This window comes from Pseudorca crassidens, chromosome 16 (genome assembly GCF_039906515.1).
Source record: "Pseudorca crassidens isolate mPseCra1 chromosome 16, mPseCra1.hap1, whole genome shotgun sequence".
Taxonomy (NCBI): domain Eukaryota; kingdom Metazoa; phylum Chordata; class Mammalia; order Artiodactyla; family Delphinidae; genus Pseudorca; species Pseudorca crassidens.
In genome coordinates this window covers 30176856-30204563 of record NC_090311.1, presented here as the reverse complement: position 1 = coordinate 30204563, position 27708 = coordinate 30176856, and the positions used below count along the sequence as shown (strand labels likewise).

Sequence of the window (27708 nt, the reverse complement as noted above, 5' to 3'; positions counted from 1 at the left end):
TCACTAGGATGTGTGACTGAGGAGCTTGGCTGCTTTATTGTAAACTTCCAAACAAGGGCCAGCAATCGGAATCTAAGGGCGGGGCTGGGCTGGTAAGCGCAGAAGGAGTGTCTGACCCGGGGCTGGCTCCTGGAGCATGCGCAGTCTTCACAGAAAGTGATCAGCGAAAAGTGCTGAGGACGCTATTGCGTAGGCATAGTTTCTGATTGGCTACCGTTCGCCCGCGAGGGGTCGTGTCTACTCGTCGCCAAGTAAACAGGGAAGGTAGGGGCGGGGCCAAAGAGGCGTCGGGACCTGGTTGGCCCGGGGAGGGTTGGGGGTTTCGCGGATTGGTCCCAGCCGGGATCTCAGCTGTGTGAAGCGCACCGGGTCCTGGAGCCCGCGGCCTGAGGGATGGACGAGACTAGTCCACTCGTGTCCCCTGAGCGGGCCCAACCTCCGGACTACACCTTTCCGTCCGCCTCGGCCGCTCACTTTCCGCAGGTGCCGGGAGGCGCGGTCCGCGTGGCGGCGGTGGCCGGCCCGGCCCCCTCTCCGCAGGGCTCGCCAGGCCACGACCGGGAGCGGCAGCCACTGCTGGATCGGGCCCGGGGCGCGGCGGCCCAGTGTCAAACCCAAACCGTGGCGGCGCAGGCCCAAGCCCTGGCCGCCCAGGCCGCGGCGGCCGCGCACGCCGCGCAGGCCCACCGCGAGCGGAACGAGTTCCCGGAGGACCCCGAGTTCGAGGCGGTGGTGCGGCAGGCCGAGGTGGCCATCGAGCGTTGCATCTTCCCCGAGCGCATCTACCAGGGCTCCAGCGGAAGCTACTTCGTCAAGGACCCTCAGGGGGTGAGAGCGGGCTGGGGACCGCGACCGCCGGCATCGGGGAGGGTGGGCCTGTCCGGGGAAGTTTGAGGGTTCGCACAGCCAGAGGGAGAACGGGGGTTTGAAAGGCTAAGAAATGGAGAAACTTCACAGTGCAGAGCCCCTTGACAGGATTTTGGAATTCTACTGAGGACTGGAGACGGATAAGCTGTCCGGAATGAAGAAATAAATCAGAACTTATTTGGTAGGGGAAGAGTGAGCGGAGAATGAAAAGAGGAAATTGACCAGATACAGGCGAGGGGCCCTGCGGTGTGATGGGGCAGTCGGCCTCTGGACAGAGACGCGCGGGGAGATGCTGCTTTCTAGTAGGTTCCTCATTCGGCCACTGACGTACTGTTTTGAGCTTTGAGCCCGTCCTCTCTTTTTGGACTGAACCAGTGTTGTCGCTGTTCATTGAGGAGGACGGGTGACCCATCAGGGGCTCTGAGGGTTCATTCCCAGCCTTCTCTGTTGTGGGGACGTCTCCTGCCACCAACCCAGGCCCCTTATTGGCAGACGTTTGTTGTAAGAGTGGGTGGACTCATCAGTTTCATTTGTCCTGGTTATTGCTCACTTCTGGGAAATTGTTCAAATCCTTCTTGTGGCTCCTCAGTTTAGAATGTGAAGTTTGAGAAACATGGGACTGTCAGGTACTTTTTACTTTCATTTCTCACCCAGGACTGTCAGCAGTTTGCTTTTTTAACAAAGGCGGAATGTTTGTTAGACCTTTATTTTGCCCCTTGTATGTGTTTAAAGGGGGATGGGATGGGGTATGGAGTGACCAGGGCGGCTGAAAAGTGACCTTTATTCTTTTGATAACCATAGGAGAATTTAAGGCATTTAGATCAAACTAGAGGTATCTTTGGAATATCAATGAGTCAAAAAAAAAATCAAATCTTCCCTGTTAAAGTTCTCAGATGGACCAGAATGGTTTATTGGGAAAATGTATTATTGTTATGCTTATTAAAATGATGGGTATCAGAGCTCCCTCACATTTTCTCTGCATCTCTCTTGTGTGAACTCTTGAGATGGGTGGTGTGTTCTTTTGGCAGGAGTGCTGAGTGGCCAGGATGGACTGTGACTTGTAGCTCTTGGTTAGGTTCATTGAAGGATTCAGTTAATTCCCCAGAAGTAGTTGTCCCTGAATTATCACCAAGAACCAGAGAGCAATTCTGCCATCAAATCAGTTAACATAAACTGAGACAGGGGAAAGCTTTGAGAGAAGTAAGTCTTTCAAATAAGGGAGCAGTGAGTTAAATCGAAAGCTCAAACAGGAACCGTCACTTGCAGAAGAAAAGAAAGGTGGGTGTCCTGAGGTTTAAATGTTAGCAAGATGTTTTCATCTTTTTTATTTAGGAACCAGAGTGAGATCTAAGATATGAATGGATTTTATTTTATTTTGTAGTTGTTTGCTTGTTGGCTGATGTAAGAATGGGCTAGATTATCTTTGTTAGGTATAGAAGCAGGAGGAAGGTTTTTGTTTTTCTTTCATGACACTGTTACAGCTCCACTGTAACACTGGAAGTGTGTCAGGTCAGCAGAGAAGTGTTCTGGTGCTCTGACAGGTGGGAGTAATATGATCTCTCAATTCTACCTGGCAGGTAAAGTACTACCACCTCAGTACATAGGCCACAGAGAATGACACACTATGGGTATGCTTCTTGGTGATTTGCAGGATCTTAGTCTCTCAAATTTCCTGGCCACTGTCCTTTCTTAGAGGGGAAGTCAAGACACATATGACTGGATAAAACTTATTAGTGTAACCATCCTCTTCACACTGAGGAAAATGTGGTTCAGAGCAGAGGATCACTTCCTAACTGCTATGGTGGGTTATACTGGACCACAGACTCACTGTAGTTAGTTTTGTCATCTTTGGCCCTGCTGCAAATGTGTTTAACTATTTTATTTAAAAATACGTAGATAGCATTTACTGTATGCCAGGTACTATTTAAAATGCTTTACAAATAATAATTCACTTAATACTCATAACACCTTCAGAGGTAGGTACTATTATTGCCCCCACAGATGATGACACTGAGGCACACAGTATACCTAATTTGCCCAGGGTGTCACAGCTGTTAAGTAGGAGGCAGGATTCAGACCCAGGCAGACTGGCTCCAGAGTTCATGCTCCTAACTACTATGTCCTGCTGCCTCAGAGTTAGTCATCTGAATCTCTGGTTTCTCTTTTCAGCTACCATATTGGTTAAGACTAAATTTGGCTGTGTGTGACAGAAAATTTAAAATAATAATAACTTGAATAAAAGTACATTTGACTCTCCTAAAAGAAGTCTACAGACTGCTCAGAGCTGGGATGGCATTTTCCTTTATCATGGATGCAGTATGAACAATATGCATCCGACCGTCCGGCTGGTCAGCCATCCCTAGCATGTGGCTTCCACTTCGTGATCCAAGATGGCTGCTCAAACTGCAGACATCTTGCCTGCTTTTCAGCCAGTTGGAAGAAGGAGAGGGAGAGGAAGAGGGAGAGGATGCCCTTTCCCTGTAGGACGTTTCCTAGAAGTTGCACCAGACTCTTCTCCTTACATTCCATCGTCCAGAACTTAGCTGCAGTAGTGGCTGGGAACTGTAGTCTTTATTTTGCCCAGCTAAAAATCAGGGACCTGTGTCCAAGGAAGAAGAGGGAACAGAGATTGGGGGAACCAGCAGTTTCTGCCACAGGTACTTTGCAGCTGGACAGTCTGAAAAGTTCTTAAAGGTAACAGCCCTGATTCCATTTCCCATTGTAGGGTGGTTCCTTCCTCAGGATGAGCAAGTAAGGGACCTGGAACAGTAAGATGGAAAATGCTAGATCAGGAGTCATGGTAGAGTGCTCATATTACCCTCCTCATCTACATACATCCTTGTGCTTCAGGTCTCATGCTCAATCATCTACGAAAGTATTTTTTGAGAATTTTCTGTTTTGAGAGGCTAGTAATTCTAGGTGTTCATGTTGCCAAAACATAGAACAGCATGTGATTGACTAGTTTATTGGGAGGAGTAAATGAGATACCACACATGAAAGCCCCTGGCCTAATTCCTGGTGCTTAGCAGGAGTTCAGAGTGTTTTGTTTCGTTTTTAAGTTACATGCCCACTGACCTCTGGATTAGGCTTTCTTGGATATGTGGCACTGAATAAAGCAAAAGTAGTATAATTCTGAGATGATCCTTTCATATTGAGAATAGTAATTCATTAGATAATGCTCATTGGTGTTTGCGACACAATTCTACAGGTACTGCTCACATGTTCTAGGAGCTTGGCCTTGTATCAGTAATTTTCAACCTTTTAAAAATACTTCATTCACCAAGAGTTTGTCATGAAAACAGTACAGTATTATTTTCCATTTTTCAAATATAAAATTATGTTGTAATATTGAATGTGTTTCTTCTAACCACCTGTGCCCTACAGGAAATTTTGATGTCCTAACATTCGGTTGAGAATGACACTAATAGCCAAATAAAGAATAAAGATCTCAAACAGAGTAACTTATTTATTACTAAAATGTTAAGACACAGTCATGTTTGTATACCATATATAGGTGTAGTTCTGGAGATTTTTAAGCATCATCTACCATCTGTTATAGGGAGCTGTCCCAGGCTACAAGTTGTAATGGATGAGGCAGGTTGGGTCGATGGCAGTGGATAGGAAAATAAATACAGGCTGAATCTCTTTTATTACATTCTACTTACAGCCCATCTTCTTTCAGGGTCTCATATATTTGGAGTAGTACACCCCTCTCTTTTGTAAAAGTTAACATGTAAATAAGGCTTCTCTACCTAAATAGCTAAGTCAAAGAATGCTGTTTCCATCCAACCTCTACAGAATACAGACTTGCCTTTTTCACTTTCATTTCCTTATGAGTGTACAGCAGAGATTTCCAGAGGTCGCATGATGTATGATATTGAAACAGATTGAATTTTAAAGAAGATGTGAGAATACAGTTGTCTTTTATTGAGCCAAACATTAGAGATTTGCAAAATGTAAAACAATGCCAGTCTTCTCACTAAATGTTTTTTAAAATATAGTTATTTCTCATAAAAACATGTCACTTATGTTAACATGTAATAGGCTTATTTTTATGATTAGGTGAATTAATAAATAGTTTTAACATTTTAGTTTTAATTTCTAGTACAGCAAATATAGATTTTACCCATGTATATAAAAGCTTTTGGGGTCTTTAATAGTTTTTAAGAGTTTAAAGGGGCCTTGAAACCAAAAAGTTTGAGAACCGTCCACTTTGTGTTTACCAAACTTTAAAAAAAACGTTTATTATGCGTTATTTTTGCATATTTCACTGCATAGTATGAGTGATGTGCTTGAACTGTGTTAGATTTTAGCACAGCATAGACCCTCCTCCGTGGGGCTGCTGCATAGATATAGGAACCCCTTTTGGGTTCCAGGTTTCAGTAACTGGTTGCGGGTCTGGCACCAGCCAGTGAGTGGCCCCTTGCTTCCTTGTGCAGTGCTGTTTTTATCCCCAAGTTCATGGATTGCTGCTACTTGAGCTACCTGCACCTTAACCCCTTTATTAAAAGGGGTTTTAGTAAGTGGGTGTTAAGGGAGGGTGTTTTTAAAATATTGACATCAAACTGAAGCTTTCTCCTAAATGTAATAAAGGAATTGAAAGTATATTAAAGAAGAGAAAGGTTGGTGAAACAAATTAGGCAGTAGTTATTTTCTTTCTCAACCAAATATTGGTGGGTGGCTTTAGAATTTGTTTTCTATGAATTAGGAGAATATTCTTGAGTATTCTGTAACACAGTTGATTATTTGACGTTAACATTAGCTTTGGAAATTAGGCCAGAGGCTGCTTTATGTGTCTGTCTAGGAAACCCACAGAGTGCTGATGCACTGTCTTATAAGAACTAGGTACTGAGCAAATGTTGGCAGAATTGAATTGAACTGAGGCAACGCTTAGTCCTGAAAGGCACTTGTCTCCCCTTCTGTCTGAATGTCCTTCTGTTCCTCCATCCTTCCCACCCTACCATTCCCCTATTTGTCCATTCCAGGCATTATTATTTAATGAAACCCTTGTAATACTGAGAGAACCATGATTACTAATGCTTTTAGAGTCAACAAAATGCTTTCTGATTCTCCTTTTGGTGGAAGGAAATTGAGAAGTTTGAGAGGTCAGTCTATAAAAGATGCTTGGCTGCAATGTTGGCCTTCAAGTTCTGCTTTCTTTTCTTTTCTTTCTTTTTTTTTTTTCTGGCTGCACCTTGTGGCTTTTGGGACCTTAGTTTCCCGACCAGGGATCAGACCTGTGCCCCCTGCAGTGGAAGTGCAGAGTCCTAACCCCTGGATTGCCAGGGAATTCCCAAGTTCTGCTTTCTTTAAGTGGAAGTATTTAAGCCTTAGCCCTGTTATTTTTCAGCCTCACTAATAGTAGGAATGTCTTGGTTTCCCTTTCATTGGGGACCAGCTTGCAGAACTCCACATTGTGCCTCAGTTGAACTGACTGGTGGGTTCTGGGATGGGCCTCAAGTTGTACTGTGGTTTCACTGCCCAGGTTCCAGAGAGTTACATTGGAGTCATCAGTCATTCTCTGTATGGTAAGCCACTTACTACTGCTGCTGTGTGATTCAGAGCCCAGGGTTCCAGGGGTACAGAGACAGAGAGGACGATTGCTAAAATAGGCCTCTTCCTAGCCACTTCAGATAAGAATGTAATTCTGAAGACTTAGAATATGAATATATGCATTTGACTTTTTCTGGTGAATAAGTAAGTTTGTTTATCGTTAAGAATAAATTGATTCTTTTGGAGGAGGAAAGTTCTGTATTTCTCTTGCCCTCTCAAATCCTTGCAAGGCTTCTTGAAGGGACTGTCCTCAAGATTGACCAGTTATTGTTTTAGACATGTGCCTAGCCAGTTCCTAATATGAGTACTTAATGCAGTCAGGTGGATTTGTGTTTTTTGCTGTGACCAGCCATTCAGGAAGTGACACCCACAGGCAAATGACTTATGACCTAGACTAGCTTGAGTTGGCTGTGGGGTGAGGGGAGAGGGAGAGTCATATGATATAAAGCTGAATCACTTGAATAGCATATTTACTTTACTTTTCTTCCTTTGAAAGTACCAGCTTGGGGACTGGAAGGAATGACATAAATATAAAACCACCTCAGAGGGCTGACTGGCTTGGGGAAGAAACCTTCAGGAGGGAAGGCCTTAGTTTCTAGATTGCAGCAGCATCCCATAGGTCCAAGGATCTTTGAGGATTAAGTTACTGTCTGCCAGAGAAGATGGATCTTAATCTTTGTGGCCTCTCATGTCCTGATCTCTTGCCTATCAGAATTACTTAAAAGAAACCCATTCTAACCAGGTAGCAGATCCTTTTTCCTGCTGTGATTTTTCTCTTCCATTGCTTTCTTAGTTTGTCATTCCTAAACTTTTTTAAGGTTTGTTAACACACGGAGGGGGTGGGTGTGGAATAGTAAGGCCGATAGAGGAAACTACCATTGATGAAAGAACTTTCTTAACCTCATTCTATAAGACCTTACTAATTTCCTTTCAGCTGATACTTTTTTGAGTCTTTCCGTAATTGATGCAGAACAACAGCATGTATGAGTGTACCTTAGAAGTTGGGGTTTGATGGTGTTAGAATCTGTTGTACCGTATATACCAGACTTGGCATCTTCTCTGGCCTCAGCCCTTTCTGGCAGGGGGTTTCTCAGCTGCTCATGTGAGCTGGTGTCTTCCCCTTACAAGCTGGGGGAGAAGCCAGTGTCTAACTGTACATAGGGATTGTCTGCCTATGCCCTCTCATTTCTTTCTAGATTCCTGCTGACCTGGACTGTGAGCTACTTTAATCAACTTGCCTTTAACATCCTCTTTTTCTTTTGTCTCTGTAGAAAATCATTGCTGTTTTCAAACCCAAGAATGAAGAGCCATACGGGCATCTTAATCCTAAGTGGACCAAGTGGCTGCAAAAGCTGTGCTGTCCCTGCTGCTTTGGCCGTGACTGCCTTGTCCTCAACCAGGGCTATCTCTCAGAGGCAGGGGCCAGCCTGGTGGACCAAAAACTGGAACTCAACATTGTACCGCGTACAAAGGTTAGTCTCCAGGAAGCCTTACTGCCTGGCCAGAGTTTTCCTGGACCTAAGCCCTGCTACGTGTTGGTGGGACTGCTAGATCCAGTGACAGCTATTTGTGCCCTGAGTCTACGGTTCTCAGCCCTTTTTTTTGGTGGGGGTGGTAGGTTTCAGCTCATGGTTTGATCATGCGATGAAAGCTATCCTGAGAAGGATACACATAAATTTTCTGCACACAGTTTCAGGAAGTTCACTGACCTGATGCACATGTATGGACTCCCTGGGTCTTTGGATCCCAGGTAACCCCAAGCTGGTTAGAAACCTAGCTACTTTTGTAGCTTACTCTGTTAGATTTCTGAGCTATTCCAGGATTTAGATACAGTCTAGAATGGACTAGCTGATGTCAGCTAAGCACTAATGCAAGTTATGCCAAGGAGGACTCTAGGATTGGCTGAGGGTTAGAGTAAAGGTCTGGCCTGAACACCTACAGGGAACTGACATGGAATTCTCCTCACCCATCTTTATGCTATGGAATTCTGGTACTTGTCTGAACATAACAAAATCGGGTTCCCAGATCCAGGCAATTCCACACTTAGAATGGATTTGTACATACCTTGTATGTGTTATAGACTTAGCTGAGGTTCTATTGAAGGGTCTGGACCATACCCGCCCCCCGCCCCCTCGCCCCCTCACCTCTTGCAAAAACATGCTTTAATATAGAATTTATTGCATACAATTTCAGGAAGTTTACTGACACTAGGTTAAGAACCCCTGTACTACAGGGTGTCTTATGAAACCTTCCAAGGGTTCTGAGGGGAAGAAATCTGCTTGTCAGCATATGAACATCTAAGGACACGTCGTCACTCATTTAGTGTGTGGCTCCCTGAGATTTAGTAACAATTTAAGGGGGAACTCTGATCTGATGCTTTAAGGCTGCAGGGGCATCTTTGTATCTCTGGGTCTTAATCCTCTTTGAAAATCTGATAAAAGCTATAAATCTTGTTCCCACAAAAAATACATATATTTTCAATTATTGCATATAATTTCAGGAGGATGGTTCATAGACAAGTTGAAGTCTACCCTTTGACTCATAGGATCTAGATTAAAAACCCCTGCTTAAGGTTTTCTTTGCCGGTTTAGATAGCAGGCTGTGGGCAAAGAGCCTGATCAGCAGACAGGAGCTTCCCTTCAAATCTGTTTTTTCTGTTTTCCCAGGGTATGTTAGAAGAAAATGTGATTGTTGTGGATGTTTAACTGTGTCTGCTCCTTTGCCACCAAACTTCAAATAAGCCAACTAATTTGTTAAGGTTGTAGAAGTCAGGGACCACTTCTTGAAATTTCCTCCTCTCATTCTCAGCACCTAGCAAAGTACTATACTTACAGTAAGCATTCCTTAAGTACCAGCGGAATCAGTGGATAGATAGCAAACCATGAAAAAACAGTAACAGAGATCCCCCAACCTCAGGCCAATGGAGAGAATGTTTGATTGTAGTTCCGGGCTTGTAGCTCCCATCTGACACCTAAGTCACCGCCTGGCCTTGTGCAGCTCATTCCTTCCCTTTATACTTAGTTCTCTCTGTGTGCGTATAGTTAAACGGCACATTGAACATCTTGTATGATAATTAAAGCTCCTAAGATCTCCTGCCTAACCTGAAATCCTCCTACTAGGCCCCTCTTAGACTCTAGAAATGCTTCTAAGTACTCCTTGCATATCACTGTAATTTCCTTTCTCTGCTAGGTAAATAGCAGACCACCCATGCCCTGTGCCTGTCTGCTTTGCCTGTGCTTCTCGAGTGCAGTGCCTAAGAACCAGAGGGCTTAAGTCCAAATTCTGGTGCTGCAGCGCTTCACTGGGTGACCCTTGGGCAAGTCACCCCCACATCCCCTGCCCATTCAGTCTCCTCACTATAAAAATAGGGACAGAAAGAGGTCCTACTTTAGAGAGTGGCTATGAAGATTGCAGAAGTTAATCCATGTTGAACATGTAGCCCAGCAGCTGGCACAGTGTAAACACTCCATACATCTTTGCCTGTGGTATTTTTATGACTATTCTAATCATTAATGTCACATAATCCCTTTCTTCCCTATCTCTGGGCTTCCTCTTTCCCTGTTAGAGAACCTTAATGAGGACTGAGGATCCTTTACATCAAAAAATCAACAACAAAAACACTTGTCTTCCATGAGACTGAGATGAGACAGAACTTTGCAAGCTTAACATACATTTGTGTGAGGCTTTCCTGGTGGCGCAGTGGTTAAGAATCTGCCTGCCAATGCAGGGGACACAGGTTCGAGCCCTGGTCCGGGAAGATCCCACATGCCGCGGAGCAGCTAAGCCCGTGTGCCACAACTACTAAGCCTGTGCTCTAGAGCCCGCGAGCTACAACTACTGAGCCTGCGCTCCTAGAGCCCATGCTCTGCAGCAAGAGAAGCCGCAACAAGAGAAGCCACTGCACTGAGAATCCCATGCACCACAGTGGAGAGTAGCCCCCGCTCAACGCAACTAGAGAAAGTCCATGCACAGCAACGAAGACCCCCCAATGCAGCCAAAAATAAATAAATAAATAAATAAATAATGCTAAAACAAAACAAACAAGCCAAAGAAACCCACATATATTTGCAAGCTTTACATTACAGCTGTTGGACAATAGTAAGAGGAAATCTCTCCCCTCCCTCCGTCCCCACCCTTGTGATAGGATTCTATCCAGTTGATCAGAGCATCTGTCACTATGGAAATGGGGCTCACGCTGAGATGGAGCTTCAAGCAGTAAGGCTGTAATTCTCACTCGATCACTATCTCTGCTCTCTGTTCCTGCAAGGTTTCAGGTTGTGATAGTTTCATTAGTCACAGGGAAAGAGTGGTTTGTTACAAAAATTGATCGAAAATAAATCTCATGGGGGGAAAGGGTGGTTTATGGCTTGAGAGCCAGTGTTTTCACCATGGAAGCTGGCAAGGTAGTCTTAGGAAAGCCTTTTTTCCCCTTTATTCCTGTGCCTGTGTTTCCAGATTTGTAAGGCAGAGAGTGCTAACCTACAGTACTTTGCACATCCGTTTTAGGTACTCTGTTAAAACTGGATGGATGGATGGATGGATGGGAGGAAGGGAATTATTTTATGCTGTCTCTGAGATTTCGGGGGCAAAATAATTAGTTATTTGTAATGAATTTTTCAAGGCTTAGGAAAAGAAAGAACTTTCTTATAAATTTGATTTTAGGTATTTATATGGTAAAACTCACTTATAGCTATCTCTGAAAGAAGCTCGTAACTCATTCACTCATTCACTTAATAAATGAGCATGTGCCAGGCACTGTGTTAGGTACTAGGGATGCTAATGTAAATAAGATGTTTTCATCCACCCCACATTTCTTTAGTCTTAAGAAACAAGTTAGGTATACAAATGGATAATCACGAGACAGTGTGATAAGTGTGATAATGGACACACATATGGATTATGGATTACAGTGATATCACTGCAGTTTGACAATCAAGTGTAATATTGGTGGCCTATTAAAAAAATTTTTTTGAATAGGTTATGCATGCATCTAGTGCAAAAATTACAGTAGAGTAAACAAAGAAGAGTAATTCAGCCTCTCTCCCACCCCTGTCTTCCATCCACTTGGTTTCCTTCCTCAGAGGCAGCTGTTATTACTAGTTTCTTGTGTAATATTCTAGATACAGTCTATGTAAATATATAGCAACTCACTAAAAATTAAAACCAATTTTAATATTTGTTTAATTTTTGAATGTAAATAATTGTACATAGTACAGAGTTCAACAGGAAATAAAAGGGTATAGAATAAATTGCAATTTGTTTTTATTTGGAGAGAAAATAGGCACTGGGCCATCTTCTCCTAACCCAGGAGGTAGCTGTAGTGGTCAGGATAATTCATGCTAGCTGCTGTAACAACCCCTGAATTGCAGTGGTTTAACACAGTAGGAGTTTATTTCTTGCTCACATCAAGACCCATGCTAGTTAGGCAGCTCTCCTAGATCCCATGTCACTCCAGGTAGCGGCAAGAGATCTGGGATCTTTCCATGATGTGGTTTTGCCAGCTCAGAGCCCTTCATTTCCAGCTGCACAGATTGGGGAACGTGAGCTAAAGATCATGGGAAATTTTAGGGGCCAGGCCTGGAAGTAGTGGGCATACATCACTTTGTCAACATTCTCTTGGCCTGAACTAGTCATATACTCTATTCTGGCAGCTAGAAAGGCTGAGAAATGCATTCCTTCTATGTGCGGAAGAGGAACAGTATTGGTGAGCATCTAGCTATTCTCTGCCATAGTGGTATAGTTCCTTAAATTTGACTCTAACCTAGGTGTCTCTTCTATTTCCACTGTAGGTAGTATACCTGGCCAGTGAGACCTTCAACTATAGTGCCATTGACCGAGTGAAGTCCAGGGGCAAGCGGCTTGCGCTGGAAAAAGTGCCAAAAGTTGGACAGCGGTTTAACCGCATCGGGCTACCGCCAAAGGTATAGACTGCGCCTAGGTGGCTTACCAAAGGTGATGATTTATAGTGGCATAATCATCCAAGTGATGAAGCAAGGTGTCAACAGACTTACTTATGGACTTTTGAATAGTCTGCCGGGAGGCTTCTGTCTTGCTCATTTCTGTTAAGGGCCTAAGGTTTGAGGAATAATTCTCCAAAGAGACCCTAACTTTCTCACTTTACTCCTCTGGACCATTTAGCTGGGCTTCTTGAATTTGGATGAGCAATTACTGTCACAACCCTTTCCTGATATAAACTCCACAGGGCCTTAGTGGGTACCTGGCTTACTCCTGGGATCTTTGCACTTGGGCTGTAAGGAAATACCTTTATTCTTCCTTTTTGATTGCAGGTTGGTTCATTCCAGCTCTTTGTTGAAGGGTACAAAGATGCAGACTACTGGCTACGTCGTTTTGAAGCAGAACCTCTCCCTGAGAACACTAACCGGCAACTACTGCTACAGTTTGAGCGGTTAGTGGTGCTGGATTACATCATCCGCAACACTGGTGAGCAGCTGTGGGTGGTCCTGTGCCCTGTGCCAGACTGTGATGAGGCACGGGGGAGGCCTGGAGGCTTGCAGAGCTTAGTATCAGAGTACCCTATCAGGATGAGTTTAGTCTAAGACATAAGGGTTATGCACATTTGGAGAGGGTCTTGAAAATACTTTTCCTAGACAAGCCTTGTTCAGGCACATCATGTGTAGTTATCAGGAGTGGTGAGTATTTATGTTTTATCTTTGCCTCTTTCCCGGTCCTAGACAGAAGACACTTTGGCTCTTCCAAAGCAACGTGAAGAGTCCTCTTATCCTTGATCTCTAGTCATTCATGGTAGCCCGGCCTATCACAGGACAGTTTTGTCTTTAAATACCTCATCTAAGTGGACTTATACAGCATTTTCATTCTCTGGCTGGCTTATTCACTTAGCATAATGTCCTCAAAGTTCATTCATATTGTAGGCTGTGTCAGAATTTCTTTCCTTTTTAAGGCTGAATACTAGTCCATTGTGTGTATATACCACATTTCACTCATCCATTAATCTGTCTACAGAAACTTGCTTCGTGGTTGCTTCCACGTTTTAGCTATTGTGAATAATTCTGCTATGAACGTGGGTGTACAAATATCTTTGAAACCCTGCTTTCTGTTCTTTTGAGTGTATACCCAGAAGTGGAATTGCTGTATCATATGGTAATTCTATGTTGAGAATTTTTTTAGGAACCGCCATACTGTTTTCCATAGCAGGTGCACCATTTTACATTCCCATCAGCAGTGCACAAGAGTTCCAATTTGTCCACATCTTCACCATCACTTGTTATTTTCTGTTTTTTTGATAGTAGCCATCCTAATAGGTATGAGGTGGTATCTCATTGTAGTTTTGATTTGCATTTCCCTAATGATTAGTGATCTTGAACATCTTTTCATGTGCTTTTTGGCCATTTGCATTTCTTCTTTGGAGAAATGTCTGTTCAAGTCCTTTGCCCATCTTTGAATTGGGTTGTTTTATTTTTGTTGAGTTGTAGGAGTTCTTTATATATTCTGGATATTAATCCCTTATCAGATACATGACTTGCAACTATTTCTTCCCATTCTGTGGGTTGCCTTTTTGTTCTGTTGATAGTGTCTTTTGATGCAATTAATTGAAAATTTTTCATGAAGTATTATTTTTCCTTTTTTTAATCTATGCCTTTCGTGTCATATCTAAGAAATCACTGCCAAATCCAATGTCATGAAGCTTTGCCCTATGTTTTCTTCTATGAATTTTATAGTTTTAGGTCTTAGATTTAGGTCATGAATCCATTTTGAGTTAATTTTTGTATATGGTGTTAGGTAAGGATCCAGCTTCATTCTTGTGTATATAGATATCCAGTTTTCCCAGCACCATTTGTTGAAAATATGGTCTTTTCCCTATTGAATGGTCTTCCTATCCTTGTCAAAAATTGTTTGATCATAAATGCAAAGGTTTATTTCTAGAGTCTCTATCCTAGTCCATTGGTCTGTCTTTATGCCAGTACCACACTGTTTTGATTACTATAGCTTCGTAGTAAGTTTTGTAGTAAGTTTGAAAGTTTTGGAGGAAATGTGAGTCCTCCAACTTTGATCCTTTTCTGGATTGTTTTGGCTATTTGGGGTCCCTTGAGATTCAATATGAATTTTAGGGTGAGCTTTTCTATTTCTGCAAAAAAGATCATTGGGATTTTTATAGAATTGCATTAAATTTCTAGGTTGCTTCACTTCAAGTAGTATTGATGTCTTAACAATATTAAGTCTTCCATTCTATGAACATGGGGTGTCTTTCCATTTATTTATGTCTTCTTTAATTTCTTTCAGCAATGTTTTGTAGTGTTCATTATGCAAGTCTTTCACCTCCTTGGTAAACTAATTTCTAAGTATTTTATTCTTTTTGATGCTATTGTAAATGGATTTCTTTCTTTCTTTCTTTTTTAAAATAATTATTTATTTATTTGGCTGCGCTGGGTCTTAGTTGTGGCACATGGGATCTTTGTTGCTCTTAGTTGTGGCACATGGGATCTTTGTTGCAGCATGTGGGATCTTTTAGTTGCAGCGTGCGGGATCTAGTTCCCTGACCAGAGATCGAATCTGGGCCCCCTGCATTGGGAGCACAGAGTCTTTTTTTTCTGTTTTTGTTTTTGGCTGCATTGGGTCTTCATTGCTGCACACAGGCTTTCTCTAGTTGCGGCGAGTGGGGGCTATTCTTCATTGCAGTATGTGGCCTTTTCATTGCAGCGGCTCCTCTTGTTGCGGAGCACAGGCTCTAGGCGTGCAGGCTTCATTAGTTGCGGTGCGTGGGCTTGGTAGTTGTGGCTTGCGGGCTCTAGAGCGCAGGCTCAGTAGTTGTGGTGCACGGGCTTAGTTGCTCTGCAGCATGTGGGATCTTCCCGGACCAGGGCTTGAACCTGTGTCCCCTGCATTGGCAGGCGGATTCTTAACCACTGCGCTACCAGGGAAGTCCCTGGATTTGTTTCTTAATTTCCTTTTTTGAATTGTTCATTGTTATTGAATAGAAATACAACTGATTTTTGCGGTCGACTTGGTATCCTGATACTTTTCCTGAGTTTATTTATTGGTTCTAACAGTTTTTTGTGGAATCTTTAGGGTTTTCTACATATAAGATCATATCATCTACAAACAGAGATAATTTTACCTTTTTATTTCCAGTTTGGATGCCTTTTATTTCTTTTTCTTGCATAATGCTCTGGTCTTTCAGTACTATGTTGAATAGAAATGGTAAAAGTGGGCATTTTTGCTTTGTTCGGGATCTTAGAAGAAGAGCTTTTGGTCTTTTCACCACTGAGTATGATGTTTGCTGTGGGTTTTTCATGTATGACTTTTATTATTTTGAGGTACTAGTCTGCTGGTGATTAATTTCCTATTTTTTGTTTGTCTGAAAATATCTTTATTTCAGCTTCATTTTTGAGGAATATTTTTGCTGGGTATAGAATTTGGGATTGGCAATTATTTTCTTTTAGCAGTATTTAAAAAACATTCCGTTATCTTCTTGCTCCCATGGTTTCTGTGGAGAAGTAAGTCGTCCATATTACTGTTGCCTTTTCGAATGTAATCTGTCTTTTTCTCTAGATTTTTTTGAGATTTACTCTGTGTTTGGTTTTCAACATTTTTACTGTGATATACCTAGGTATATTTTCCTTTGTATATACAGGCTTCCTTGAATCTATAGTTTGATATGTTTTGTCACTTTTGGAAAATTCTCAGCTATTGTCTCTTTAAATATTACTTCTGCCCATTTTTCTCTCTGTTCCTTCTGGGACTCCAAATTATATGTTGTTAGATATACATTCATGTATATATCTTTTTTTCCTGGGTGCTTTATTCTGGTTTATTTCTTGTGGTCTGTCTTTCAAATCACTTACTTTCTTTAGCACAATCTGCTATTAAACTTATCTATTGAGTTCTTAATTTTGTTAACTGTATTTTTCATTTTTTGAATTTTTATTTGATTCTTTTTATAGATTCCTGTTTTCTGCTGATGTTCTTAATCTTGCCTTTTATCTTCTTAACCATATTAAGGATTTTACCTTGAACATTTCAGAGTCTATATGTTCATTATTTGGGGCCCCTGTAGATTTGGTTTTAATTTTCTTTTGTTTTTCTTGTTTTTATTTGTGTCATGTTGTCTCTTTGTATACCTCGTTATTTTTAATTGTCAGATATCGTATATCAGAAATTATAGAAACATTTGGAGGCCTGAGATGTTGGTATAAATCCTGTCTGGAAGGAGATGTTTGCTTTTGGCAAGCAGCTAGGGTCATCAGCAACCCAGGATCACTTTAACTTCAGGTATTGCTGGGAAATTCTGCTTACTTCCAGGGTTGTAGCCTTTCAGGTTTCAACCAAAAGCATGGATGATTTATCAGGGTTCCCCCACCTTATCCATCATCAGGCTACAACTTTGTCTCTCTGGGTCCCCAGCGCTATTAGAACACTGTTCTACCTCGCAGCCACCTCTTCCCAAGTCAGCAGGTGCTGTAAGAGAAAAGAAGTCACGAATGCTGGACTCCCCTCTCTGGATTACCTTTTTCTCCCAGATCATGACACTTTAACTCTTAAGGGTCTTATAAAATCTCCAGTGCCTTCAAGAGATTTAAAAATATTTTATCCAGGGACTTCCCTGGCGGTCCAGTGGTTAAAACTCCACGCTTCCACTGCAGGGGGAGTGGGTTCAATCCCTGGTCAGGGAACTAAGATCCCATGTGGCGTGGCCCATAAATAAATAAATAAATAAGAATAAAAATATTTTATCTGTTTTTTGTAGTTGTTCTTAGTAGGATAATTGGTCCCCAAGTGTCCAGAGTATCTAGTTCATCATTGCTGAAAGTGAAAATCACCCCAGTTTTTTTTTTTGTTTTTTTTTTTTTTTGGCGATACACAGGCATCTCACTGTTGTGGCCTCTCCCGTTGCAGAGCACAGGCTCTGGACGCACAGGCTTAGCGGCCATGGCTCATGGGCCCAGCTGCTCCATGGCATGTGGGATCCTCCTGGACCGGGGCATGAACCCGCGTCCCCTGCATTGGCAGGTGGACTCTCAACCACTGCACCACCAGGGAAGCCCTACCCCAGTTTTTTCTACTAACTTCATATTTCTGTTCACAGATCGAGGCAATGACAACTGGCTGATTAAATATGACTGTCCAATGGATAGTGCTAGCTCTCGGGTAAGTGGTTGATCTATATCTTGAAGGAGAGGATGAGGTGTAGTATATGCATAATATGAAAGCATGTAGTGGGGTGATATTTAGGTCACATAAGTTCAGAGGAATCAGGATAGCACATGTCTTTAAAATTGGTAGGTTAATATTTGGAAGAGCTTTTCTCAATTTGTTTTTTAAGGAATATCCTGCTAATGATAGGGATAGACTGAAGAAAAGTACAAATAAGTTTGGAACATATTACATACTTTGTGCCTTTTTTGGAGATTCACATTGCATAGTAGCACAGTAAAGGTCTGAGAAATAGTGCGTTAGTGCACCTGTGTGATTTTGTTTGGCTCAGTGATTTCTAAACCTTTTGACCATGGAATACTTTTCTCACAAGAATACAATACCACAGAACATCAGTTTAGAAAAAGCTGCTTCCTGCAACTTTCTTTACCCTCTCATTGCTTTTATACTCCACCACACTTCCCCATCCCTGTTCAATCTGCACATTTAAAAAAATTAGCAGGAAGGCTACCTGGAGAAGGAGAGTGAGGTTGGCTTTTGTTCTTTATAGTGCTTTTTTTTTCTTCCAGCTTTATTGAGATATGATTGACATATAATATTGTGCAAGTTTAAGATGTACAATGTGATGATTTGATGTATATATTGCACAATGTTTACCACAATAAGATTAGTTAACACATCCTCCTAGTGTTTTTACTTCCTTTTGTAATAGTGGTTCTCAAATTCTGTACATCAGAATCACCTGAAGAGCTTATTAAAAATAGTACAGATTCAGGGGACTTCCCTGGCGGTCCAGTGGTTAGGACTCTGTGCTTCCAGTGCAAGTGGTGCGGGTTCACTCCCTGGTTGGGAAACTAAGATACTACACACTGTGCAGAGTGGCCAAAAAAAAAAGTACAGATTTTATTGGGTTGGCCAAAAAGTTCACTCGGGTTTTTCCGTAAGATAAGTACAAGCCTTTCCTCCATTAGGTCTGGGGTAAAACTGAGGATTTCACACCTTAAATAAGGTATCCCAGAGGATTCTGATGCAGGTATCCTGGACCCACATGCCTGTTCCTGTGGTGGCACTAGTTAACCTGAACATGGAGCCAAGTAGACAGTCATGGGAATGTCTGACATGGGCTGCTGTCACAGGCAGTCTGCTCCGCTCTCTCTGCATTCAGCTCTGGTCCTTTTCCTTTTAATGTATCACTGAAGCAGGGGAACAGACTCCCTTATGCAAGAGCAGCCAGCTGTTATCATCCATGGTTCCGTTATCTTACTAGAAAATGTGGTCACCACCACTGAAGTGGCATCTGAGTCAAGGTCCACACCAAAGGACCTTGGCTGACTGATAATTGACTTTTCTTTCTTTTTTTTATACTCGCAGGATTCTCACTGCCTTTCCCTAGGAGGAATGGCTTATAGTAATCTTTTGTTATTGTCATTTCCCATGTTACCAAGGACTGTGGCAACTCTTGGGGAAGGGCACCTTTTCTAAGATAAGAAAGGGACTCCGGGAAGCTTGAATTAGCCCAATCAAAGTGCCATAAATGTATTAAGTCAGGTAACAATATGGAAACCAGTTCAGAGGTTGAGTAAGGACTGATGCCTGAGGAGGTTGAGATGGGATGCTTTGCTGCTATTTTAAAGGGCCTGGGGCAGGTGGGACTCAATAAATATTTAATCTTCCCTTGCTCTTCAGGACACAGACTGGGTGGTGGTGAAGGAGCCTGTTATCAAGGTGGCTGCCATAGACAATGGGCTGGCTTTCCCCCTGAAACATCCTGACTCCTGGAGGGCGTGTAAGTCTCAAGACCGCTATGGTCTGGCTCTTTTCTTGCTCAGTCTCAGTTTTCTTATGTGTGCAATGAAGATAATAATTCCTCTATCACAGGATTGTTCTAAGAATTAATGAAATAATGCAGCTCATGCACTTGAGCACAATGGCTGGCACATGGCAACTACTCCATAATGTAAGCTATTATAATTTTTACCTTACATTATTCCCATTTGAAGCACAGAGTTGAGTTTTCGCATCTCTGCTTTGCATTTTTCTTACTCTTTCTGAGGACTGTCTTATCATAATTTATTCTATTTGTGTTTCTAAATACAAGCTGCTGTCAGTGTTCTGTCTTCCATGTTGACATTCTAGAAGCCAGCCCCTGCCCCATTATAACTGAGAAACCTTTAGAAAGGGAAAGATACAAGTAGAGGGTCACTAGTCCCTTTGCAGTACTTGTCTGTCTTTTCAGAAGGAGCATCTCAATGTTTCGGTGGCAAGTAATTGCTTCTAGATAGGCTTACATCTTGGAAAGTCATATAATGTCTGGGAAAGAGCACAGGCTCAGGGATTAGGCAGACCTGGGTTTGAAGCCCAGTTTCTCCACTTACTGTGTAACCTTTAGGGTTAACAGCCCCTATAACTTTTTTTTTTTTTTTTTTTTTTTTTTGCGGTATGCGGGCCTCTCACCGTTGTGGCCTCTCCAGTTGCGGAGCACAGGCTCCGGACGCGCAGGCTCAGCAGCCATGGCTCACAGGCCTAGCCGCTCCCGTGGCATGTGGGATCTTCCTGGACTGGGGCACGAACTCATGTCCCCTGCATCGGCAGGCGGACTCTCAACCACTGCGCCACCAGGGAAGCCCCCCTATAACTTCTATTTTCTGTTGTGTTTCTAATAAGAGCAGTATCCTACTTTTGCCAGTGCTCTGATAGGTGGAGGACAGAGATGGGCAGGGATTTTTTCAACACCAGCTTTGCTTTTGACTTTTCCTCTTTTCAGATCCTTTTTACTGGGCCTGGTTGCCCCAGGCAAAAGTCCCATTCTCTCAGGAGATCAAAGATCTGATTCTTCCAAAGATATCAGACCCTAACTTCGTCAAGGACTTGGAGGAGGACCTATATGAACTCTTCAAGGTTAGCCCTGGGAACCTCAGCCTTATAACCATATAGAAGAAAGAATTCCAGTGGTTTTTCTAATTGGTCCTGATACAAGCCCAAAGAGAATGGAAACACCCTTCTGGCTTGTGTTAGCCAATGAAGAGCAAGATTCCCCCCTGTGGACAGCAAGACCTGGTTTGAGTTGGTTTGAAAAAAAATTGGCAGCTGTGATGAATCACACTGGTTTGTGTCCTTTGTGTCATGTGGCTGCAGTGTATCTGCAGAGCTCTCATTTTCAAATGGAGCACTAGCACCTGGAGTTCTCTAGAGTTAATAATGAGACTGAGGACAAAATAGTTACTTGTTCTCTATTTCCCCATCTGTGAAACAGGGAGTTCTTGGGGTGGTGGTTAATTTCACTAAGTCTCTGAAGCTTCATGTAGGTTCTCTTTATTAGAAAGTTTCTAACTGGGGGAGGAAAACGGGTTCTTCTGAGGGATTCATGCAGGTTCCATCTCCTTCTGCCCTTCTTTTGCAGAAAGATCCTGGATTCGATAGGGGCCAGTTCCATAAGCAGATTGCTGTCATGCGGGGACAGGTAAGCCTGGGACATCCTCCTGGTGTCATCCCTGGGATCTCTCTGAGAGCGTTTTATGCTCATGTTGAGTAAATGTGTAAAGCTTGTATTTTAAACCCATTTTAGTCTATGCCATACATATTTGTAACTCTCCGTTAACACCTGAGGGGGAAAGGTAGCCATCCCAAATCTCCCACCTCTTCCATGGTATCTGGTGCTTGGTGAAGCACTTACTATGTGCTTAGCTCTGTGCCCCTTGCTGGATAGTTCATTGGTAAATTTACCTGGTGGTCTGTGTCCTCAAGTTGTGCAACGCAGCCTTGTGCCTTGGTGGTCAAGAGCTAGGCTCCGGAGTCAGACCGCTGCTTGACCATTCCCAGCATTATGGCCTTGGGCAGGAGTCTCTGCTTCCTTGTTTATAAAATGGGACAGTAATCATACTTTGCATAGTTGGCCAGAGGATTACATAAGATAATGTGTATCAAGTGTTTAGTAAAAACAATGCCTGGCACATGGTAAGCACTCAGATGCTGGTCATGGTTATAAGTTTTGTTGTTATAGTTACAAGCCATATTATTTCTTTTTTCTCCACTTCACCTTCAAAGAGAACCAAGGAAACCCCCAGGGTGTTGTTGACTTTCCAAAGCATAGTAAAGAATAGCTTGAAAATTGTCTAAAAACTCTGTAGGACACTGACATTCTGCTTATCACTTTGAAGTCTTAAAGATAGCTGGGATGGCTTAGTGGTTAGGGCACAAACTGGTCAGAGTGCCTGGTTTGAATCCTGGCTCCGCCATTTACTAGCTATGAGGTCTTGGTTGAGTTACTTAATCTCTCTTTCTTTTAGTTTCTCCATCTGTAACATGGGATTAATAACAGCACCTACCTCGTTGGGTTATTATGAGATAAATCATTGAAAACAGTTGGAGTAGTGCTGGTGTACTGGAGTACTCAATATGGGTTAGCTATTTTGATTATGACTTTGTATACAGCTTCTCACATCTTTGAAGGACAAGAGGGTGTTCTCGGTCATAATTATACATTTACCTCTTTCTTCCATTTAGCAAAAGGCTTCTGGTGAGAGCAACTCTTGAGCTTACCGAGCCCATCTTCTTTAGATATGGGACAGACGGGTTTTAAGAGCTGCGGTTATTATAGCTGCCTGAATACCATAACATGGTCTTCCTACATTTCCCAAATAATGTAAGGGCCCAGTTAGGCTGGCAGAATTTGTAGAAACCTTAAAAGCCACGTGATGTCGTCTGGTATTATGGAACTCAGCATAAAGGAACAAACTTCTCAAGTTTATGTAGGCTGTACCTCTGTCCCTATTGTAGTTTCTTCTCTACTCCCTTCCCAACTCCAGTGTCTTGCCAACATCATAGCAATCTTCCTCTCATGATATTTAGTTAGGACCATTATCTAGAGTAGCAAAAGGCAGGGTGGGGGCGTGGATTGAGAGAGTGCAATCTTAGCTTTCTTTCCAGCTTGTGCTCTTAATGTCCTTTGAGGGCCTGTGGCATCTTACAACCTAGAGTGCCTCCCTCTGAAACCATAAGGTTCCATGAGCGTCCAGCTCCTCCTCCTAGCATGCAGGTGAAAGGAAGGCACCACCTTCTACCTACCTGAGCTGTAATCACAGAGTGGGCTGTACAATGGCCCAGAGTCAAAGGTGAAGAATGAGGAACCCCTAGAGAGATGGAGTTGGGGGATAGAAGTTGTTCCTCACCATAAAGGCTTCTAACCAGGAGTTAGATAAAGAATGCAGAGTCTGAGGGAAAGCTTCTTTAGATAACATTTTCAAAGACAGTATTTCTTTTTTGGCATTATGTGCCTGCTATAAATTTTTCTTCAACTTTTTAATTTGAAACACTTCAAACCTCAGTAAAATTGAAAGAATGAGTGGGGTCTTCTAGACTTCACCAATTGTTACATTTAGTTAGCCACGTTTGCTTTATCTTATTTCTCTAAATATTATCTATCTGAATAGCATCTATCTCTATATATCTATATAATTTCTCTCTTTAATGTATCTATATAATTTGTCTCTCTCCCAAGATAGATAGATTTTGTTTGTTTGTTTTTGGCCAAATCTTTTGAAAGTAAGTTGTAGACAGTTTGACATTTTACCCCATTTTAAACATGCTGGAAAGGTGGCTTCTAACCCAAAGAACCAAAGAAAGCACAGGGAGACCCAGCCAGGGCAGGTGTGAACTCCTGTCTCTTTAAGTTGGGCGGGTCTCCTGCACAATTCACTCTGATTCCATTTGAAGCTCCTTTTAGTTCTCTGGCCTGATCTTGTACTCAAGACTCTTGGAAGCAGTGTAGTGTGCTGGCAATACCTAAACAATGAAGTAAAAAAGAAATTAATTACTGGTAGGATCAACTTCTCACTTCTGACCTCTGTTCCAGGTGAATCTCTGCCTCTTTTGGGGCAGCACTTGTAGGCCAAGGATATTTATGGCTTGAGGCCTGTGTGATATGGAGGTGCCGCCTAGCTTCCCCTCCCATGTGTCTGGCCTGGCTGTGAAAATCTTCAACATCCAGTGGTTTAAAGAAGGCTGTCATAGGACAACTTCAGCTTTTGTACTGTCCTACCAGAGACGATAAATGGTGGTGACTATGATTTTGACAAGGGGAAGAAAATGTGTTCTTTTAGACACATATCTGAAATACATGTAAAATACAGACAAAAACTGGAAAGGAGCTGAATGCACTGTGGCATCTTGGAACAGAAAAAGAACAGTACTGGAAAAGCTAATGAAATCCGAATTAAGCCTGAAGTGTGGTTAATACTAATGTTCCAATGGTGATTTCCTAGTTTTGGTAAATGTACCACTGTTATATAAGATGATAAAATTAGGAGAAATTGGATAAATGGTACATAGAAACTGTCTGTACTATCTTTGTAACTTTTCAGTAAGTATAAAATTATTCCAAAGTAAAAGTTTTATTTAAAAAAAAAGATGATGAAAAGACAGCATGAGAGGGACAATTCAACTGAAATGGCTTTTTTTTGTTTAATACATGGTCTTTGTAGGAAAATCAGAAAATAAGGATAAACAAAAGTCACCCTATCCCTAGGTCACCTTCCTTGACCCAGAGATAATCACTGCCAACTTCCAGACATTTTTTCTCTGTAGATAAGTAGATAAGAAAATAAAGGTGGAGTCACACTATAATACTGGTTCCTTATCTCCTTTCTTTTCCATCTAAGACATTGTGATCAGTTTTCCATGCCAAGAGAATATATTTTTTAACTGCTTGTTTCTAATTCCTTAAGTTATTAGCTGATCCCATACTCTCAGGTATTTATATCATTTTCACTGTTACAAACAATACTGCACTGTATTGATTGAAACTAAGTGTTTTGTGCATGTCAGTGATTGTTCCCTTAGTCATTAAAAATGGAGTTGCTGAGTCAGAGGGCCTGTTCACTTTTAAGCCTTTATGTTCCACTTGCCTTTCTGAAAAACTGTCCCACGATCCAGTCCCACAGCCACGTCTCTGAACTCTCCCCAGCTGAGTCGTCATCGTCGTCTTCTGTATCTTTACTAACTAGAAGGGCAAAAAAATAGGAGGTATTTGTTTTCATTTGTATTTTTTCAACGAGTAGAGAGGTTTCCATTTTCTGTATATTGCCCACTTACATTCTTACTTTAGTAAATAGCCTGTTGGTACAATTTTCCATTAGTGGATTGTTTATTTTTGTTTTGATTCATAGGAGCACTCTATCTGCAGGTCTCCCTTCAGAGGCAGACCAGAATGCCTAGGCTTTGCCCTCACTGATCTCATTTTTCCCACTGCAGATCCTAAATCTGACCCAGGCCCTGAAAGACAACAAGAGTCCCCTGCACCTCGTCCAGATGCCACCCGTGATTGTCGAGACGGCCCGTTCCCACCAGCGATCTGCTAGCGAGTCCTACACACAGAGCTTTCAGAGTCGGAAGCCCTTCTTTTCATGGTGGTAGCCCCAGAGGCAGACAAAGGCACATTGTCTGAGACTTGGCCTGGGAGAAAGCCTGGGGAGCAGGTTACAGGAAGAGCCAGAGAAGCCGGCAGAGAGCAGTGCCCTTAAGAGCCCTCCCTGTCTGCTCACCACCCCCTCAGAGCTTTCCCAAGCACGGGGAGAAGCACAATCAGAAGGACAGTGTGTGCTGTTGGGCCCTTCTGAGAGCTGGCGTAGGGGGGCTGGCGCTCCGTGCAAGTAGTCCAGATGCCTGGGAAGGAGCATCTCCCTTCCAGCATCTCCTGGGGGAAGGCTGGGAAACTCCCTTCCCTTCCTGACACCCTGCTCTGTAGCTATTCCTCATTATATTCTGCATCAGAAAAAAGCAAATACAAATTTAAATATAAAACCCAGGCAGAATCCCAGAACCTCTTATAGCAGAAAACCTCTGATCCAGACCTAAATTTGCATGGGCCCAGACATCCAGGTGTCTCACAGTTCCTTACCCCCACGGACCAAGGCAGCTAGGTGACTCGCAGTGCTGGGACAGACAGAAGCCACACTTCCTTTTGGTTTTCTGCCTAGTCTTCTTCCCCTTCTCCTCCCACTGGTGCAATAGGCTGACTCCAGACACGATTCTCACAGTGGGGAGACTTTTGCTCTAGAACTCCCAGCAGTTTTACAGTGATGGTATAGATCACCTCTGCTCCCTTCCCTGCTGGGGACCCAACCCCTCTAGTCTAGGCCTGTAGGTTGCTTGTCACTCAGGCAAAGGCAGGAGGGAGGAAGTTGACTCCCCAGCATGCAAATGTGATCCATACCACCTGGGTATATGCTGGGAACTGTAATGGTCTATGGGTGAACTTATCCGAGCCTTGCTTCCTTAGTCCTTGGCCGTAGCCAAAGGTAACAAACTCTCCCAGTCTGCTAATTTGTTCCTGTTGTTTTAGATGTTTTGTTCTCAACTCTTGAGTTAGTGCTTCAGTTCTGGGTTCTGGAGTGGCTCTCGATGAGGGTTCTGGGGTGGGTCTCAGCACATAAGAGGACAGGATATTAGGTCCTTGGACTTCTTTTTCCGCTACCACTGTTGCTTGCTGGAGGTAACAGGACTTGTGTTCCGCCTCCTGGTTGGCAGCTTCCCTTTGCTCCCCCACTTCTTGTTCCAGGCCAGTTTTTCCACGGCTTCTTGAGAAAGGCAGGGCCCTAAGGAGAGAGGCCTTCACACTGCCCCCCGGTGGCTGCCCAACCCAGTGTGCATCTTCTTGCTTCCATGTCTCTCTTCCCTCAGCTGTCCCCCTTACCAGCTGTCCGAGCCCTTTCTACACCAAAGCAAAGAATGGCCTCAGGGGGGAGTAAAGAGGGTGCCACCCGTGGCTGTGGGGCAGCCCTGTGCTACTGGACGTTTCAAGTTTCCGGCGTCCTGCGATTGGTCAATCAGCTTTGGAAAGAAACTATCTCGAAGGTTTGAAGAACAACCAAAGAAAGGGAGCAAGGACTATGGCTGTGTTCCCTCTGCTTGTCTAGCTCCCGCCATGCAGGAGGTGTGCAGCTCTCTCGTCAGCTGCGCCAGGCTGGGCACCTTCCAGTCCAGCCCCCAGGAGCCAGCTTATCCTGGGCTTCCACCCCGCTGACAGGAAGTCTCTGGAGCTGGGTACGCATGCCCTGTGGACAAGGCACAGCTCCCCACCGGCCCCAGCCCTGACAATCCCATTGAGCCGACCCCGACTTTGGCCTTAGGGATCATTTTTGCGAGAACATGGGAGCAGCAGGGCTCCCAGAGGCCGGAGAGGACCCAGGTGTGTTTAACTCTCCAGACATCTGTGTGCAAACGTGTTTGTGAAGCCCCCACCTGGGTGTTGAGAGAGCCTGAGCAGTCTAAAGAGCCCGGTGCTTCCCTCACTGAGCAGATCTGCACATTGTCCTCAGGCAGACAAGCTCTGGGATGAGAAGGAAATTGGGTCCAATGTAAGAGGGAGCTGGTCCCAGTCCTGGCAGGCCAAAGAGTATGGGGCATCCTTTCCTGGCCCACGTCCGTTCTCCTTGAAGCCTGTACTCAGGTTGCCTTGAATGTGGACTTTGGGAGAGCTAGGGCCCAGAGTGCCGGGGCAGGCTTCTGGGCGGCACTCGAGGAACCGCCCGGCCCTCTGCCAGCCACAGGCCCTGTCTCCCAGTGTCAGGGAGTAGAGGCTGGGCTGTAGAGTGCTGCTGCCTCTGTACTGTTCTAATGCACTGTAGAAATTGTATGTAATGTATTTAAATCAATGCAGATGTATGAATAACAAGTCCAATTCTGACCTTTTTTGTCTAGTTTTCTTTTGTGGAAGGAAGACAAGGTAGGATGCAATTTTAAGGACAAAGAACCCTGTGTTGCCATGGAGTTACTGAGATATGGCTCCTGAGTCTCTTTTCCTCTAGCAGAGGAAGGTACAGGTCCTCATTTCCCAAAATATTTTCATAACTCATTTGACACCAACACCTGACTTGCACCTACACAGATGCAAAGCTATTTGTAATCATGTATCCCTTTTACTGTGAATATTTGTTGCAGAAATATTAGTGTTCTGTTATGAGATGCTCCCCCAATAGGGATTATACAGTTTTTGCAATAACTCCTTTCTAAAAGCCAAAAAAATTCTAAATTACAAAATCATCTCTCTCAAAGGTTTGGGGTAAGGAATGTGGACTGGCTTCTCTTTTTGGCCATAAGAGGGCAGCTCTGCTCTGTGTGTGCATCACTGCCCACTTGGAGCAATTTGAACTCTGGCTCCTT

The 27708-nt window shown here is 43.3% G+C and overlaps 1 protein-coding gene across 1 annotated transcript; it reads left to right on the top strand.

The window, feature by feature from the left end:
• The first annotated feature begins 312 nt into the window (after window positions 1–312).
• PI4K2A (phosphatidylinositol 4-kinase type 2 alpha) lies at window positions 313–27232 on the top strand. Its single transcript, XM_067709782.1, has 9 exons — window positions 313–828; window positions 7692–7892; window positions 12210–12341; window positions 12708–12861; window positions 17483–17544; window positions 19237–19336; window positions 20315–20448; window positions 20951–21010; window positions 24799–27232. The coding sequence occupies exons 1-9, from the start codon at window positions 394–396 to the stop codon at window positions 24958–24960; spliced, it is 1440 nt and encodes a 479-aa protein (XP_067565883.1). The 5' UTR covers window positions 313–393; the 3' UTR covers window positions 24961–27232.
• Window positions 27233–27708: the final 476 nt, after the last annotated feature.

What these genes read in the sequence shown, in the direction of transcription:
- PI4K2A (XM_067709782.1), top strand. Translation starts at nt 394, where the DNA reads ATGGACGAGACTAGTCCACTCGTGTCCCCTGAGCGGGCCCAACCTCCG. An exon ending in GCATCGGGCTACCGCCAAAG is followed by an intron (nt 12,342 to 12,707) that starts GTATAGACTGCG and finishes TTTTGATTGCAG; the next exon opens with GTTGGTTCATTCCAGCTCTT. An exon ending in TTGCTGTCATGCGGGGACAG is followed by an intron (nt 21,011 to 24,798) that starts GTAAGCCTGGGA and finishes TTCCCACTGCAG; the next exon opens with ATCCTAAATCTGACCCAGGC.